We start from the raw sequence: 18,162 nt of genomic DNA, 5'->3' as shown, positions 1-18,162 counted from the left end.
GTCTCTTTATTGTATATATCAAGCATTTTGCAAATCCATTATCGACTCTCATTCACTAGGACAGTTATGAACGAGTCAAAGCCCTCCTATTCGAATCTTGGTCTTGTCGATGAAACTTATGAGTCAGTAGCCGTACCGTGCAAGAAGAAAAAGACAGAATGATTGAAATTTTCACAGCTCCTCAACCTAGCAAAGAGACTTGAAGGGCTGGACGGTCACCAGGCGATTGTACTACCACCTTTGTGTCGACATCACCATGCCCCCAGTCGGCCTTGTTCGTACTCAAGTAGTTGAGGGCTTTAAGTCATGTCCTAGAATGGAGACTGGAGAAGACGTATGACTTCAAAGCTATTACGGTCGTCGCTCTTAGGTAGTCGCCGACACTTTTCCCGATTGCGCGGGAAAGACCAATTCGCGGCCCTAACCAGGTCCCGCCGTGAGATCAAGCCAATCTTTGGACCCCAAAACAAGACACTCTTCTCAAAATTCTAAGCATTGTACAATACGGTATCCACCTCGGCGTCTAAATCTATGTGGCTCCCTAGCATCTGGATTCCAAAGGGCTCCCCGACGACGGCCAATTGTTCTGGTATGGTGGATAGCACCGTAGCGAGGGGCTCCCGCACCGGCGAGGAAGTGGCGTCAATGCCCGCGGAACTCGTGCGCATATCAGCTCGTGCGTGTGGCATAACCTCGTGTTTCTACCACATTGAGAAGCACCTAACGGGGGATAAATACCTCGTCCAGTCCAAGGTAAAGTATATGTGTGAGCTGGAGGGTCCGATCGGCCTGGTCCGACGACGAAGAGGTTGAGTGGTTCCAGATCTAGGACGTGGACAGGTTCAAGAGCGGGCTGGCCACGGGGTGGTCCGCTGCCGAACTATCCGCTCGTGCTGCTGGATTGTCTTCATCCGGTACGGCGGGTTGGACATGATGAGTAAGCCAGACGACGTCGAGACCAGCTCTTCTGCATCGGGTTCTAGAATTTCCTGCAAGAAGTGGCGCGTGACTGCGCAAGGGACATATTGGAGGGTTTTTGTACTCCTGGGCCGTTATCCAATTTTAGTATTGGTTAAACTTTTCAATTTTGCTCGTTTATCAACATTGTTTCAGCTAGTCCCTTCTTACATAAGTCGTAGTTGGGCGGTTTTTTATACTCCATATTTCTACAACGAATAGCGTGAATTTTGACGGATGGATGCAAAAAGCTATTAATGCTGTCAAGAAGGGTATGGATTCTCTGTGCGAACCCTTGCGTTCAACCATGGCCAAGTTTATTTGCCCATATGCCGAGGAGTCACCACACTGGGCCGAGGATCTTTTGAGTTGGCAGTGAAGTTTGTATTTATGGTCTTTTCTGCATGCGTGGTCTTATATTTGTGTTCTGCGGCACGATCTCATTAGCGCATAAAGGATTACTTAATGTCAAGGCACAGTCGAACTTGCTGACAGTTTGATCGTTTTATTTGCTTTCATGCCAGAATTCTTAAAGTAACCTCGTTGACAGGGAAGTCAGTGAAACTTGCCCCCCGGAGCCGCTGGGTCATCGACTAAAATCTCATCCTTCAGCACAGGAGCCCACCAACAGCTGCTTAACAATTCGAGATTCAGACCAACGATATAATTGTGGCCGGGCCCCAAACCGTCAACTCCGGTCGCGTTGCGGGAATGGCGAATTTTAAGCCGCTTGCCATTCTCATCGCACAACCATCCATCCTTTACAGCTGCATATGATTCTGACTTTATCCCATAAAGGCCATAGCCAGAACCTGCTTGGATGCGTCAGGCAAAGTTCGCTTTAGAACGGTGATAGCACTGAGACTCTGGTCCAGAGTTTTAATGCACGTCTCCAGAGAAGTATCACGGGAAACTAGGTTGGACCATACCTGCTGATAAGTCAACTGGTGGATCAGGCAAGAATGTCACGAAATATCTTTCGTCAAGACCCCCTATGGTACGCTGGAACGGTGTCCTTTGAACCTGGATAATAGTCGTTTTAACGTGGTGGCCATAAGGGTCGAATTCGTCAACGACTTGCTGCTGTTGTTCTTTGCCGAGAGTAAAAGACAAGTTGAAACATAACAATAGTTGGAGGCATGTTGCAAGTAACCAGTGCTTCCTTGCAACAAGTGAGGAAGCCGTGATGAGCAACAAGACGAAAGAGTGAACCGAAGACAGCTCCTCCAAGTATCAGAACGCCTTGAGAACACCTTGCGACAAAAAGAATGAACATGTTGGCTTAACTGTTAATATATCAGAAATAAGAAGTGCAAGTAATAATCGACCAGGTCGTCGCCGGAAGCCTGCCACACAAAGGGTCTCTGCAGAATGGTCCCACGTATACGCCCCGGAATACTCAGTAGCTGCATGGCCGGGGTCTGCAGGATCTAAAAGATAGATCACCAAGACAGGACCTAGGTGCTAACGAGAACTGAATGGGGGCATTCTGGGATGCTCAGCTTCGGACCAAAACCGGGGGCCGGGAATCCCTAAGCACAATCTCGATTATCTTGTCGTTATGCTTAGTGATTTCTATCAGTTCTTTCATCATGTAGCCGAGCCAAGGGATTGGCGAGCGCAATGGCTTGATATGTGCCCCAGGTCGCCCATAATACATGCGGTTCTCCCTACTACTACGTTCGGCGGTCGCGCTCTTTGATACAATCTGGATTCAACTACCGTCCACCATGGAGCTTCATGCAGTTTTTGTCCTTGCTTGCTTGCAAAATTCTGCCTAGGATTGTTTCAGGCGCTAAGTCGTCGTCGCCCAGTCAGGATGAACTCATGGTCGGCCCCGTACCCTCTCTTGAAGGCAGAGACGCAGGCGCCTCGGTGACAATTTCAGCCAGAAGTAATAACTCATTGACCATCTTCACTGCCACCGATGAGACCAGTGACATCTCCAGCGAATATCTGGCAGCACTTGCCGTCACACTGGATTATTCGAGTCAACTTATCAATCCTAACGTTCTGTACACTTGGGGCGGTCTCACCGGTGATGAGCTAGATGAGCTTTGCACCGAAGCTTGCTTGGCTTCGATTGCTTTTTATCGCTCTGGAGTCTTAGAGGCATGTGCTGACGACGTTTATACCGATACACCCATAAATTCCACAGAATATATCGCGGGCACGGCAACGCTAGGAACCATATACAAGTGCAGGGTGTCTCTGTTCGACCGATCGGGCTGGTAGACTACTATTTCCTTAGCTACGACCTGACGTGTCTTAAAGACAGGTAAGAACATGGTACCCATTTCTGGGAGAGAATATGTGTATTGAATAACTGACTTTACGAATATAGCGTCACGGATGAGTACTGCTACCTCATCACGGGCAATGGCACGGATTACAACGTAACTGCCTCAAACCCGTGCGGCACCTGCGGTTTAGAGCCTTTCTGGCTTCAGATGGAAGATGCCAGAATGTACGATGAGTCTCTAGCTGCCGAGTATGAGGTCCTCGCATCATCTTGCAGCGTCACAGCAGCTTTAACAACACCAACCGCTGTGCTCTTGTCCAATCCAAAGTGATACTATCATCCGACGGTAAGGATCAGGTATTTATTTGGCTTGTATTGATGCCATGTTTCAGCACTATTGTGAACAACTCAACGACCACAACTTCAACATGCACGGGATCTGCCATCGCGGTACCTACCGGTCTGACATGTGATGAGGTGGCAAAGAAATACAGCGTCGGAACCAGCCAATTGTTATCAGACAACAGCCTCCCAGCCGGCTGTGTCGGCTGGCCTAATGATGCTACGGAGCTATGCATTCAAAACACATGCCAGACTTATTTGGCACAGGAAAGCGATACTTGCACATCTATCGCGCTGACCAACAATATCACTGTTACCCAGCTGGTGACCTGGAATCCATTCATCGATCCGCAATGTGTAAACTGTGATTACAATGTCGGACACAACATCTGTGTCAGCAGTCCTTTAGGCTATGAATATCCTGTCTCGACTGTCACTGATGTCAGCGGAACGACTGCCACGTCGGCGGCTGCTAGTTCGTCTAATACAGGACCTGAATCCAATGCGGACTGTGGATCTTGGTATCTGGTACAGGAGGGAGATTGTAAGCTTTTCCACAAGTTCCTTGGATGCACTACCAAGACAACAGCGCTCACCAATTCTTGACAGATTGTTCGTTGATTCCTGTTTCTCAGGGTATTTCACTAGACAATTTCTTTTTTCTCAATCCAGAAGTCAACAGTAACTGTACCAATCTTTACCATGGATACCACTACTGCGTAGAGGCGGTCGGTTCTATCTCAACGTGTGCCGGATACGGAGGGACTTTCACAGTTACTAGCACATCGGCCACGATTACAGAAGCCGGCACCACAGTCTACGTTTCGGCGTTGTCGACCGCGGCATCTCCAATATACAACTTCAGCACGACAGCAAGTCTACCGTTGGCATCTGGCTCAGTCTCGGATTGCTTCAACGTTTTCGAAAATACCTATAGCGAATTATCATGCGTCGGGTTTGCACGGTGGCAAGGCGTTCCACTTGACAATCTGATTCTATGGAATCCCAGTACCAGCACAGCGAATACCTCCAGTAACTATGACTGCGTGCTCCAGAACAACATAGCATACTGCGCAGCATCCTACGACAACACATGTAGGTTATCATCGCGGGCTCATAGTCTTTCCTTGATTCATTACTTACTTACCTACTTCCAGCAAACTACACTACCACTACCGTGACATCCTACACCCCAGCTCCGACTAATGCTACCACAAATGCAACGACTGAATGTCTTTCCTGGTATGAAACTGTAGACGGTACGTGCGATGATTTCCAAACCAGATACACAAAACCTCGTATCCTTCCACTTGCTCAACATTTTTATCACAGGAATTTCTGATAAATCTAGGTGCCACATGTCAACACATTCTCGACCAATACGAAATTACCCTCGCAGCCTTCTATGAGTGGAAGCCGGCTGTAGGTAAGTAAAAATGACGTATAAATGATCCCACCTCTTTCTATTGGAGTTATAGGAGCAAGAATCAAAGACTGATGCAAATGAATATACAGGCGAGGATTGCACCAACCTATGGGTCGATGCATCTGTAAGTTGACATATATACTCTCACAAAATGTGATACCTAGCATTTACTTTGTACTGACAGCTCTGAACTTTTCCAGTACTGCGTCCTTGGCCCTGGCTGGGAATACATAGTGGGTGTGAATACAACCCAACCAGGCACGATGACTGGAGCTACGTCAACTACAAGTACGGTCTCTTCGACTTCGACCTCCTTAGATACCACGACCAGCGAGATGATCACAACTACCACAGTCAACCCAACAACTACAACGACTATTGGAACGAGTGCCTTCTGCACGCTGTCAGACCCAACACAGACGGGCATCTCGAGCAGTTGTAACTTATACGCAGAGCCCATCAGCGGTGATGGCTGTTATGACTTTGCCGCACGGTTTAGCATAACACTAAATCAGTTTTGTAAGTCCCCGGTGCAATTTTTCCTTCAAATCGCTGGAACAAGTTCAATCGCAATGAATCGCAGCAGACTGCCGGTCACCATGGATGCTAACTGATCACCAGATGAATGAAATCCCGCGGTGGGCGAGTGTGTCAAGTAAGTCTTGTCCACCTCATGAAATCCCGGTGTTATGCGTCTGTATGTTCTTTGCTGACATTACCGACAGTTTTTGGTCTGGTGAGGCATACTGTATGGGCGTGGCATCGTAAGAAAGGCTACATACGTGATATGGAATGCCAGGCATTTTTCGACGCATGGAATCTCATGAGTCTAAGGAAATGTCTAGAATGAGAAGCCCCTGATGACTACTCTACTTCTCATGTCAAATTTGTACAAAAAAAGACCATTCCTGTCCTTTTTTCTTCTTCTGAGTGATGTATTTATATGGGGAAAGGAGAGATCAATGGGAGGGAGTATGCCCCAGTATTGCCATAAACCTTTAGCGGAATACCTACTGTAGTATAAAAAACCCCTGGCTACCTAGCTTCGGATCCACCAAAGGACGGCTCTAAATAGGTCTTTTAAATATTTATTTATTTTTACAGGCGGGGCTTGACCTTGGACAGGGGAATTCAGCGCCCCCGATGCAACAATGGACATGCTAACGCTGCTAAAAGATTCTCGCACGCATCCTTAATGGAACACCTGCTAGGTTAGTCCCATCATGTAGTTGCGGACCACACTTCGCCGCCATCACACCCCAAGTTCTTTACATTTCTTTACATTCGCTCTAGGGCATCAGGCTCACGTGAATCTTACAATTAAGCCAGTCGCCATTTTCAGTTCGGTTTCCAGCTTGACTAGCAATCATGGCGGGCTGGTCATCGCTCCCCCCGGAAGTGACGCGAGAAATCGTGCACTTGGCCGTCAAATCAAACCCAGAATCAGCTTGCGAGTTTGCCACTATTTCCCGCGATTGGCAGGACTACGTAGAGGAAAATACTTTTGTGTCACTAAAAATACGGTCGACACAGATGCAACAGCTGCGCGACATCGTGACTCCCCTTCGGCAGTCATATATTCGCAATATGACCTTCGAGGTCATACTTCCAGAATACGATGCCAAATCTCTTGCATGGTACAAAGAGACGCTGGAGGAGCAACAACTCAATAGTCGCTACTTCACGGATGCCATCCTCCCCTTCTTCGACGCGGTCGCTAGCTGGAATTCACCGGCTGCTGGAAAACTCGAGGAGCGACGCGGTATATCTCTTCGCATCTCGGCGTGCTGCCCTAGTGATAAGGTACCTGATCGCTACGGCGTACTTCGTCGTCGGTATAAGCGCTGGGATAGATCTGTCCTGGAAATTCTTCGGAATGATAACCGCAAAATTCCCTTACTGCCAGCTATTTCCGAGTTTCTCTGTGGTGACGATTCCTACAGCCGCAAACTGTCTCCTAAGGCCTGCTGCGATATAGCAGCCCAGATGCCGAACGTGCACACAATGGACTGAAACTTGTCAGATAACGAGCGGAGTGACCTAGCCCGCCGAACCAAGATGCGTCAAGAATTTGCCGCAGGTTTGCAGACGATTCCTGACTCTGTTCGACACTTCACGCTTTACCATGGTCCCCGCGCCCCTGACACTCACACCTGGAACCCGCCTCGCCTATATAGTGGCGATGAAGATTCACATGATCCACTCAGTGTCGCTTTACGCCGCTTATCGCGGCGTTTGCATACTCTCACCATTGATAACGCTACGGTCAGTCCAGAGGTGTTCTGGCCCGTATCGTCATCATCGTCGCTCCCTCGCCTTGATAAATGTGGCGATTTCCCGTATCTCGAGAAGGTGATTGTCAGACTAAACGAGGTTACTCCGTCTGGAGAGTGGTTTTTTACAGGTCATTATACGCCCGCTGGCGAAGAATCTGGCGACTCCGACGACAGTAACATATACATCAAACCTGATACTCATAGCTGGTTCAGGTACAAGCTCGACCAAAGTCTCGCCGGCCCGTATTTTCTTGCCGCAACGCACGCAGCACAACACATGCCCAGACTAAAGGAGTTCTTCCTCGAGTGGATGGCGACGCCATTGCCATGTGGATTGGAATACAAGATCTCGAATGATGGAGGCACCCGAGCAATGTTGACTCTCTGGGGCTCGCCGCCGGCCGAGCCCTCTCTTGAACTGAAAGAGGCATGGGGTAAGGTGACGGAAATTCTTCTTGGAAGTCCCGATATGATGGAAGTTGAGTTACAAGACGAAGGTAGGGTCTTTGAACCTATATAGTGGTGCAGTTTTGCCATCATGGTCTTTGATATCATGAGCCGCAAATCGAACAAACCCTACAAACATCCATCCTTCAGTAGAAATATGAATCCATAGATGTTTTATTATCGGAAACTGTAACTTAGTAAATAGTGCCTCTTAACTGTATGTAACCCTTTTACGTATCTTTAGATTGCATACTTTAAACTTTCAAGGTATCTGTATGGCGGGAATGAGACGCCTGATACCTATATCTGGCTTCGAGAACTTCAATCAGGCGAGCTACCTGTCTGGCGGTTGCCTCGATTTTTTCCATTGACTGGTCTGCCATTTGTGGAGACCATGCATTGAATTGTGTCAGCACCGTCCACGTGGTTTTCCATGTTGCTTATTTGTGACTCCATGACCGCATCGATAACTATGCAGGAGTTGAGGCAGTGTCTCAAAGTTTTCGCTTCAGCTTGAAGCTTATTAAGCGATGCCTGTTCGTGAGTGGATATAGTGGCGGTCGAGCTACTGCCTAGGCGATCGGCCATCATACAACGAAGTAACATGCCCTAGGGGCTAATACTAAGTACATTAGATTATTACAATAGAGATCCTGGTCAATCTGGCTACAAGCAGGTCTCTAGGGTGACACAGGCCGACATCTTCACCGGCGGCGTCCGCACATCGTCGACACCATCCTGAGCGAGCCCGACACCAACTCGGCCACGGCCTTGGACACGGGCCTGACCTCTCTGGCGGGCGCCCTAGTCCAGACAACATGCTCGCCGGCGTCGACGCCTTGCGCAACGCCAGCTCGACCTGGATGTACAGTCCCGCTGTCTCCGCAGGCCATGCTTTTTCGGCTTGTTCGCTCCTCATCTTCACCATCTTCCTTCTTTCGCTTCGTACAAAGACCTCTCGTTGTCCGTCCGTCTAAAAGTCAAATTACGAGCAGGCTGGTCAAAAGCGCTGGGTGCGGCGAAAGCTGTTCATTACGATTCAAAGGCCAGAACGACGAGGTGTGGTTAGTGTTGAGCAGTAGTGGTGAAAACTAAAAAGGCATTTAGCGCTTTTGCTTTCGAAATTTGAGGCAACGATCCGTCCCGCTTGGTCGCAAGCCGAAGCGTTCGGCTTTAGCACGTGCAGACAGGTGCTTTGTATGTCTGCGCGTTGTTAGCCCGCCAGGCTAAACAACTCTATTATTCCTCTGGTCATGCCACTAACTATGCTGGTCTTTATGCGCCGAGTGGCCGTAGAACTTTTATTGACCAAATCCTGGTATAGGCATTAGTCATCCGTATAGACGCGTTTCCATAACGTCGTTGGAATGATGTCCAGTGTTGGACGGGCCGTAGCAGCATGAGACCGGGCGCAAGAAGGACCGATCGCGTTACGTAGATAAGATTTTTAGTTGGACAATAAGTGCTGCAACTACCCACCCGGCTTCAAGTTATACATCAAAAGCTTAAAACGATGATACACTCGAAATGTATCGGCATAAATGCGCTATACTAAATCGGATGAGGATCAATCGTGACAGCACGAGCTGGCTTTGGAGAGACCGTGACCACGAATCAGCTCGCTCACTCTGCCTGCTTACGTGTAGGCGCTTGATGGAATGCGCTTGCAAAACCATGGCCTGAGCAGAGGCTCGTAGGAAGTGCAACGCGAAACGCAACCAACCATAAATCAATAACCACAGAACATAACAACAGCCAGCGAGAAATCATCAGAACTCTTAAGTTGTATTGCCCTTCTGCCGGTAACAGCGTGGACGGGCGCCCTAGCCATAACGCTGCCTACGAATGAGCTAGGTTAGAGTGGCGGCTTTGGCCTTGTAAACAAGTCACTACAGGTGCCGCCCAGCCCTGGGTGATGCACGTGGCAAGGCGCGCTAGGTCTGCTGTATAAGAACCCGAACGATACAACGATTTTTTAGGCGGATATCTTATCTGTCGAACCCAAATATCCCATTTGCCATATATATACCGAGGTTCTTGAGGCACAACGGCCAGGTGACGTTTAGGAGGCCTGAATCAAGTATTTATCAGGCCCCAATACTCTCCCCGCTGAGCATGCGAAGGCGTGCTCGAGCCAATTTTAGGAATGGCCCTCACACATTCGGACCTGCTGGTTCAGGCCTGCAAACGCGACTGCAATGCCACCGTCAACCAGGAGTACGAAGCAGAACACTACGCAGGTGGCCTGTCGCAATGGCGCCCGACACAGCCGCACTAGGAGAGTGCTACGCCTATATTAACGTGGAACTACAGCTGCGCTCAGCGATGTATCCAGTCAAATGCGACCTCCTATATCGCCCCTGTCGGCCCCTGAACCCTGGCAGCGCAGTTTGCCCACGTCGCTACTGCATCGCCAGCGTGGACAACGCTCGGTATCACGAGGCGCCATTATCAGTCTACCATGTTCATCGCGCGAAGTTGCATAAGTGATGCGATGTTAGCTTTTAGCGCAATACACCGCCTAGCGAAGAACGCTTTTGGAAAATATGTCGCGGTTTCCTGAGCTTGCTGTAAGGAAAATGGTCCCGTCTCACCAGGTAGACATCTCCTTAAACCGCTGGATTAGTACGGATCCGTACTCAGGTGGGTGATCACTGGGAAATCCCTGGTTTTGTATGTTCAAAATTTTACTTTTTTTGCAAGCCACCCTGACTCGAATGGCAGGGTTGAAGGAAGATAGGGTTTCATTTAACAAGTTCTTCGTTAGTAATACTTATTTATTATTTGATAAATCGAAGCGCTCTATAGACTCCACGTAATCGTGCAGCCCCCAATTCAACGGCCTTCTCTTTACAGTTTCGACAACCTCAAAACATCACCCTCGCAGTAGAAGTAGGGTCCATTCCCGTTGCGGGAACAGCATCTCGACATTCATCTGCCTTACAGCGCCTATGGTTTGATCGCTAAAGATGTCAGCCAATTGATAAGCTTCAGCCAACGCTTCGGTCAGGTGTAAATATCATGGTTCACCTTGAAAAAATCATTCGCTCGAGCCGCACCGTGTTGGCCGAGGGCCCCAAACTACAACCAAATCGAATCATACCAGAGCCAGACTTGAGATCTAGACTAGTATGAAGTTCCAAATGTATAGTTAAAGCCGACAGCGACAGAGCCCATATAATCGCCATCATGTGCGCCAAAACTTCCCAAGAACTTCACTTGACTAGGACGGTTCATGCAAGCGCCGAAGCACGACTCGAAATCCCTTCGATATTGTCGCACTTCACTTATAAGACTCACCGCAATGCAATTGAGTTCAAAATATGAATATCAGAGCCGGGTCCGCCCCCACAGAATCGAGCGATTAGGAGAGTCTCGACCTACTATATATTACCTGCCCGATTGGGATGTTAGCTACGGTTCGCATGCTAACTCATTAAGGAATGCACGTTCCACCATCGTGGGGTCCACCAATCAACTGAGTTATGACTAGGATGGTACATAAATGCCAAGAACGGGCTTTCCAGATTGTGTATGCGATCCGTTTGTTAAGCTTTTTATCCGTCCTGCAGCGTTCTGGCCATACCATATGCTACTACGTATAAAACGAGAGAATCCTGATTCTAAGCGTCTCACTTAGATGTTGTTCTGAACATCTTTCGAGTCCTCAGCCCACCTACCAACGATAATGAAGTGGACTAGAATCTTTGGCATTGTTGGCTTAGTCCAGGTTGCCGCAGCATGTCTGCTTCCGGAGGAACGACAAGGAGGCGTCGCCCGAGCCCGAAAGGTCGATCGTCGCCAGAGCTACGGCAAGGCGATTGGCACGGGTGATAGATTCAGTGCCGGTAGTCTTTTCCCACGAGGGATCGGAAGTGGCAACGCGACGAGCATGACCACCATCCTCAACGTGAAAGAAGTCATCTCAGGGCTGAACGGTCTTGCCAAGGAGTATGGCATCGAGACTTTCACTACTCCTTACAAGACATACGGTGGTGCCACACTCTCGGGCGGAAAGGTCGGCGGCCAAGGAACTTGTAACACCACGTATCGTGTGTTTCTGAATGGCGCTATCCATGCTCGTGAGCGCGGATCTTCAGACAACGTACTCTACTTTATATCCGACCTCTTATACGCGAAAAAGTACGGCAAAGGTCTGACATACGGAAGCAAGTCGTATACCAACGCCAACGTTCTCACAGCGCTAGGCACAGGCATCGTCTTCTTGCCGTTGAGCAACCCAGATGGAGTAGCCTACGACCAATCTTCCAACAGCTGCTGGCGCAAGAACCGCAATCCCGCCTCTTCAACCGGCAGTGCAGATTCAATTGGAGTAGATCTCAACCGGAATTTCGATTTCGCATGGGCTCCGTCACACTGGGCTACAAGCGAAAGAGAAGAGGTAGCATCCAGCAGCCCGTCATCGGAGGTCTACCGCGGCACGTCGGCATTCTCCGAGCCGGAAACGAAAAGTATCAAGTGGGTGATGGACACGTTCAGCAAGGTGCGGTGGTTTATTGACCTGCATTCGTACACTGGCGATGTTTTGTACAGTTGGGGAAGTGATACGGACCAGAGTACCGACCCAACCAAAAATTTCAGGAATACAACCTACGATAGTATCCGTGGGATCACTAGCGACTCTCCAACCACCAAATACGGCGAGTACATCTCGGCTACCGAGCTGAGCACTGCAAAGAGCGTCGGCACCTCCGTTGGAAAGGCCATGAGCGCCGCTGCGAGCCGCTCCTACACGGTGAAGCAGTCCGCATACCTGTATCCTACGTCTGGGGCCAGCGATGACTATGCGTTTTCACGACACTACGCCGACTCGAGTCTCAACTTGATCTATGCTTACACTGTTGAGTTTGGCTTTGGGAGCACTGTGAGCTCGTGCCCGTTCTATCCTACAGACTCTGACTACACCAAGAATCTGCAAGAGACGAATGCTGGGTTTATGGAATTCCTGCTCGCAGCAGCAGCAGCTGGTCTCGGTGATCCTCAGACATGTTAAAGTGAGTACACCATTTGCCCTGACGTGAAGGTTAGCCTCTGACCGCTGTTACACTCAGGCAACGGACTTGAATTGAACGTTCCGGTTTAGATTCTACTTCACTCAGTGCTATGGCTAGCTTTTGGATCCCAGAAACTGCTGCATTACGGTATATATCCAACATTGTTCTAAGTAACAAAGCGTATGAGACCGAGGGCGGGATTCGTACTCCAGCGTGGTAAGCAGCTTATGCGATACCGTACCATAGGTTATGGGGAAGATGGTCCCATGTCACTAGGTAGATGTATCCTTGAAGCGCTGGATTCCCCGGTGTTGTATGTTTTTCACTTTTTATGGTCTTTCAACGCAACAAAATTTTTTTTTTTGCTGTACTGAGAAAATAAGGAGGTTTCTGACAACGCTTGGACATCTGCACAAGTTGAAGCTGACGGATCGGAGATGAGGCGGGCAAGAGCGTCATACTGAAGTTCACGCACGGACCACCTAAATATCGGTCGACCATGAATTAGCTCAGCTTTTGATTTACAATAATACGGTCTATGTTCTTAGTAGAATGATCAAAAACATTACGTAATTATACTTAAAGAACTTTGCCGATGAACAGTAATCTTATGTCATTAAATGCTTTTGAAATCGTAAATTCTTTTTATGTACCCTTGGTCGGGCACAACTTACATGTTACATCTATTGTCGAGGATTCTACGTGACGGTGCTGCTGGCTATTCTTAACCTTTCAGATATCTTATTATGGCTTCAAATTCCACCTGATGTGTATGTGAGCTGCGTGTAGACGGGTTTCATAAGCAGGGTCTGCTTGGCCTATTCCATGAGCTTTAGAAATATGGACAAAGTGAGACCTTTAGATCCCTCATTTCATTCAGTCGCTGGGTAATGGGTGACGTGATATGCGCTGGTGTGCTCCAGGTGAGGGAGCTCGAAGAAAGATATGATCAATAGAGTTGGATACTGTATCTTCCCGCCCAAGCCTGTTGACTCTCAAAATTCTCGAGCTGTGTTTTCAATGGCTATGTAGGTTCCTTCTTGCAAGGGCATGGGATAACAATTCAAACAAAATATTTGCCGCGCCTCATGCTGCAGAGTTCAGGTAAGTTTGACTGCGACATCATTATGGGGATGTGGAGCAAAAGACGCCCACTACGCGCTTGGTTCAAATAGCCAAGAATATGGGGATGGCTTCAGGTGAACCCATCAGCCAACAAGCACTTACTGACTGACGTTGCGAATCTTCTCGGTAGCATCTCCGCTATTCGAGAGAGCGATGAGTTGGAGGCTGGATTTATCGCGTATGCACTCGAAACAAGATGTTGGTCTAGAAAAACTTCATCTGGCTTCTATGCAAGAATGACGAGCCATTCTAAAGCGATGATGTAGACATGATGGAATGCTCTCGAAGGATTCCAACAATCCTGTGAAGTGGTTTCGAAACATTGAGCTGCATGGGGGTTGGGGGGTTGATATAGCTGGTGTTTGATTTGTGGTCTTGAGTTGCTGGACTGCGCTAGTTCGCGCACAAAAGCTCCAAGCTCAGCGCGTCGCGTTTTCGACGTTACGCTTCGCTTCAAGAAACGCTCCCAATTCATGCCCATCATGAGTATGTGCATAATGTGAACATGTCGTTTCAATTCCATCCCCGGGAGTGGCCTGAAACGTGGTGTCCAGTACGAAATGTGTGTTGATGTGATGAGTTGCGAGCTTCTCATCAGATCTGTTATCGGCTGAAGATGGTTGTGCCTGCCCTCCTACGCTCTTAAAAACAAGACCTGAAGAACATACAGACCTGCTCAGAAGTTGCACAGTAGGCCTTGTGCCACACAGTACGGCTAGTCAGCTTGCAGTCAATAAGACTGAAGATAGACTCTGTCAAGAGTGCACTTCTTGTAATAGCGGTCAGCTCGTTGAGTCGAACCGAGTGGGCGACTTGTCTCCTACGCCGTCAAGTGGTAAACTTAGTCACAATTAGAAAATTGATAAACCACGATTAAAGTATTCATAAGCTCACTTGAGCTAACCTGCAAAGTTGTTGCATGGTCATGGTACTTTACTGTCGTCGAGAGATTCTGTGAAGAGGTCGAGTGCCGACGACGCGACAGTGCATCAAAACAAGTCGCGTCTTGATGAATGCATTAGAACCGAGATGCAATGTAAAAGGAAAAGAAGAAAAAAACATGAATTGACTGCACATGCCTCCATGTATTACCAGCATGGAATCGAAAGCAGTTCTAATACCATTTTTCGTATTGTTGTCTGCAAATTGAAATGGTTGGACGAAATGTGCGGATAGCTTCATGTTGCAACGGGGGTGGGGGAAATGCTGGGCGCGATAGATATTGCCGATCTGGAGAAGCTTGGTGGTAAAAAAAAGCTGTGGTGGCTAGATTCAATCGATGGCAAATTGCTTGGTCGAAATGACGCGTCAGAGAACTGTTGGAATTGAAGTGTTGTGATGTGCTCATGCTGTACGCGACAGGTTGTCTCTAACGATGGAATGCAAAGAATTGGGCGATATCACGAATATGGAGTGCAGTTCGGTTCGAAACTTGATACTAGACTAACACGATGCATAAGATCAGCCTCTCCTTGTTCCACAAGGGTAGCCACGGGATTGCCACAGATTAATGACTCGAACCATTATTCAACGCAATTGGTGTGGGAGGCAGAATAAAAGGGAAGAGGAAGGGAACGCGAGATGGGAGGTGATCCGGGGGATGATTGAGCGGTTTGGTGAGGACGGAGCTGGAGGAGGGATGTCAGAGTATTTGCGGTGCCAGAACTTGCCAACTCAAAATCATCCCAGAACATGACGAGCAGCCAATCAAAAAAATCGAGACTGACCCACATGCAATGCGTATTTTCGGCCCAAACATGAGAAGTGCCGGATCAGATCCAGGTGAAATGTTCCAGAAAGCCTTCTGGTGGCAAGGCAGGACAGGCCGGACAGGCAGGGCACGCAGGGCTGGCTCTATGCTTTGCTGTGCTGGAGCTGTTGAGGCTGTGGGCATGCGGACAGGACGATCCAACGTGGACGAGCTAGACTGGAACGAGGCAAAGTCACAGCGTTTCAGAGGCAGCTGACCACTCAGGTATTGTAGATTTTAGTAGGATTAAACGATTCTGGATTTAGAATTAAAAAAAAAAAATGATGTTGGCGCGATGTCATGTGCTGTGCTGTGCTGTACTATGCTATCCTAGGCGGGGGGAGGGATGGCATGGGCACAGAAGAGTATGTATTGGTGTTGGAATTGGTATTGATATTGGCAATGGGACTGACTGACTGGCTGCAGTATGAACTGGCAGCACTAGTCACACTAGTTGGATACAGCAGAGGTCGGATCAATGAATGATCGCACTTGCACCTGCATCTGGTAGCTCGAAGACAGAGAACCCCTGTAACTTTGGAGTTCGGGCCACTGGGGCACACGCACCCGCCCGCTTTTGGCACAATCAGTAAAGTCAAATCAGTCGCAAGGTGCGAGACCCCCCCGCTCTAGTATATAAACACTTGACCACTCTGCCCTCGCGTCCCGACCGAGACCTCCCGCCTCTGATCTTTCCATCTGCACAGTTCCGCATCGAATCAACGCGTCTCAAATCCATCTCAAGCCAATTATCGACTTCTCCTTCAATCGGATCTAATATCTACCAGTACCCTCGCAATATAACAAACCGCTTTTTAGCCCTTTTAAACCCCCATCAATCGCAATGGCACCCAAGAAGGACACCACCGCCACCACCACCAAGGCCAAGAGCAACCATGCTTCTTACCAAGTACGTGCTTGCGATCTACCCATAGAAACCAGTCTTTCCGAAAGACGCGTCAAATGCTAATACCCTGCAGGATATGATCACATACGGCATCACAACTGTAATTATCCCTCTACCTTTGCTTCCGGCGCATCATGTCATGTCCAACATTGGTGGTCGGGCAGCATGAATCCACCAGGGCAGTAATGCTGCCTAGGCCCCAATGCCACACGTGACACGCCCGATTTCTTGCGAGCACTTTACTGACGTGTCTATCAAACATTCAGCTTAAGGAGCGCAATGGTACCAGGTTAGTCATGCTCCCAAAGCCCACGGCTCAGATGCCTCGCCGTCGCGTCAGACCTCCACTATATGAACACGTCACTAATTTTTGCTCAGCCGCCAAGCCCTGAAGAAGTTCGTCAAGGCCAACAACGCCATCAATGTTACTGACAACATGTTCGACTCTCTGTTCAACAAGGCCTTGAAGGCTGGTGTTGAGAAGGGTGTCTTTGAGCAACCTAAGGGTATGTTTCAACACTTGGACGTTCTGTTGAACCTAATCTAACCTGACCGTAGGTCCTTCCGGCCCTGTCAAGCTGTCCAAGAAGTCCAAGGACGCCAAGCCTGCCGCTGCCAAGGATGGTGAGAAGCCTGCTGCTAAGAAGGCTGCCGCACCCAAGAAGGAGGGTGCTGCTACCACCAAGAAGGCTGCCCCTAAGAAGACCGCCACCAAGAAGGAAACCGAGGAGAAGAAGCCTGCCGTCAAGAAGGCTGCTGCCCCCAAGAAGGCCGCTGCTCCTAAGAAGGCTGCTGCTGCTAAGAAGGAGGAGAAGCCCGCCGCCGCCGCCGCAAGCAAGACGAAGACCGGTCGTGTAACTAAGGCCAAGGCGCCCGCAACCAAGGCCAAGGCACCGGCGAAGAAGGCCGCTCCCAAGAAGGCAGCAGCACCAAAGAAGGAGGCAGCCAAGGCCGAGGCATAGGCATGAGCTGTTTTCTGATTTGATGTTTGTGCTTTTGCGTTATCTGGATTGGCAGTTTATTGGCGTTCATGGAAAGGGTACACAGATGCGTCTTGTGTGTATTGTTCAAGCGGAAGGTCTAGGTCATTGTTCTGGTTTCTGTTTTTGTAGGAAGGCAAGGTTTAAAGGCCAAGTCAGGCGATTCAGTGACGCCTCGGGAGGTACAGCGCGCGTTTGGGCGGCGGCTTGTTACACGATCTGGTGTGCCAGATGTTGTACATATCGATGGTCGAGGTGTACGCCTGTTTTGCTAAGGATGGCTAGGGATCATTGACGATGTGACGAGATAACCTCTGTAATTATACCAATGGGAGGCTTTAAAATGTTCTAAACCTAACTGTACAAAGCATAGTTATGTGTGATGCCATGATTGAATGTACTTGAACATCCCGACTACTTGCTCTTGCTCGATTTGCTGAGAAACGACGCGTCTCATGCGCGTGTTTACTTTTGTCTCAATTGGGGAGGGCCCTGACTTTCCGTTTTGCTCTACAGTACGCTATCGTCAACGATAAGGGATATCGCGTGGATCCACTCGAGACTAACCGAGCAGCAGAGTGGGGCTATTACACTCAAAGCCTCCCCCGACCCTACACATCCATGGTTGGATGGAACCAAAGGCACAACAAGCGTGTGGCTCCCACTTTCACCGCCCAAGTCTCTCCATTTGATTC

The 18,162-nt window shown here is 48.9% G+C and overlaps 5 protein-coding genes across 5 annotated transcripts; all 5 read left to right on the top strand.

Moving 5' to 3' along the window:
- The first annotated feature begins 100 nt into the window (after positions 1-100).
- On the top strand, positions 101-829 carry BKA67DRAFT_565934 (uncharacterized protein). The gene is made up of 2 exons (XM_046102842.1): positions 101-657; positions 739-829. The coding sequence occupies exons 1-2, from the start codon at positions 532-534 to the stop codon at positions 811-813; spliced, it is 201 nt and encodes a 66-aa protein (XP_045958942.1). The 5' UTR covers positions 101-531; the 3' UTR covers positions 814-829.
- A 1,955-nt stretch (positions 830-2,784) lies between these two features.
- On the top strand, positions 2,785-6,043 carry BKA67DRAFT_691661 (uncharacterized protein; the record flags this gene model as incomplete). The annotated part of the gene is made up of 10 exons (XM_046109179.1): positions 2,785-3,155; positions 3,209-3,235; positions 3,302-3,526; positions 3,592-4,085; positions 4,151-4,636; positions 4,699-4,800; positions 4,893-4,967; positions 5,057-5,091; positions 5,168-5,486; positions 5,693-6,043. 10 exons carry the CDS (start codon positions 2,785-2,787, stop codon positions 5,815-5,817), a joined length of 2,259 nt encoding a protein of 752 aa, XP_045958941.1. The 3' UTR covers positions 5,818-6,043.
- Positions 6,044-6,268: 225 nt separating this feature from the next.
- BKA67DRAFT_691660 (uncharacterized protein) lies at positions 6,269-6,980 on the top strand (the record flags this gene model as incomplete). The annotated part of the gene is made up of 1 exon (XM_046109178.1): positions 6,269-6,980. The coding sequence occupies exon 1, from the start codon at positions 6,336-6,338 to the stop codon at positions 6,978-6,980; it is 645 nt and encodes a 214-aa protein (XP_045958940.1). The 5' UTR covers positions 6,269-6,335.
- A 4,301-nt stretch (positions 6,981-11,281) lies between these two features.
- BKA67DRAFT_286754 (uncharacterized protein) lies at positions 11,282-12,903 on the top strand. Its single transcript, XM_046095983.1, has 2 exons — positions 11,282-12,705; positions 12,763-12,903. The coding sequence occupies exon 1, from the start codon at positions 11,379-11,381 to the stop codon at positions 12,702-12,704; it is 1,326 nt and encodes a 441-aa protein (XP_045958939.1). The 5' UTR covers positions 11,282-11,378; the 3' UTR covers position 12,705; positions 12,763-12,903.
- Positions 12,904-16,260: 3,357 nt separating this feature from the next.
- On the top strand, positions 16,261-17,820 carry BKA67DRAFT_565921 (linker histone H1 and H5 family-domain-containing protein). Its single transcript, XM_046102841.1, has 5 exons — positions 16,261-16,490; positions 16,561-16,587; positions 16,754-16,776; positions 16,866-16,993; positions 17,046-17,820. The coding sequence occupies exons 1-5, from the start codon at positions 16,425-16,427 to the stop codon at positions 17,447-17,449; spliced, it is 648 nt and encodes a 215-aa protein (XP_045958938.1). The 5' UTR covers positions 16,261-16,424; the 3' UTR covers positions 17,450-17,820.
- The last annotated feature ends 342 nt before the right edge of the window (positions 17,821-18,162 follow it).

Source organism: Truncatella angustata, assembly GCF_020726525.1.
Source record: "Truncatella angustata strain MPI-SDFR-AT-0073 chromosome Unknown BKA67scaffold_4, whole genome shotgun sequence".
Taxonomy (NCBI): Eukaryota; Fungi; Ascomycota; class Sordariomycetes; order Amphisphaeriales; family Sporocadaceae; genus Truncatella; species Truncatella angustata.
This window is presented reverse-complemented; position numbering and strand designations above follow the sequence as displayed.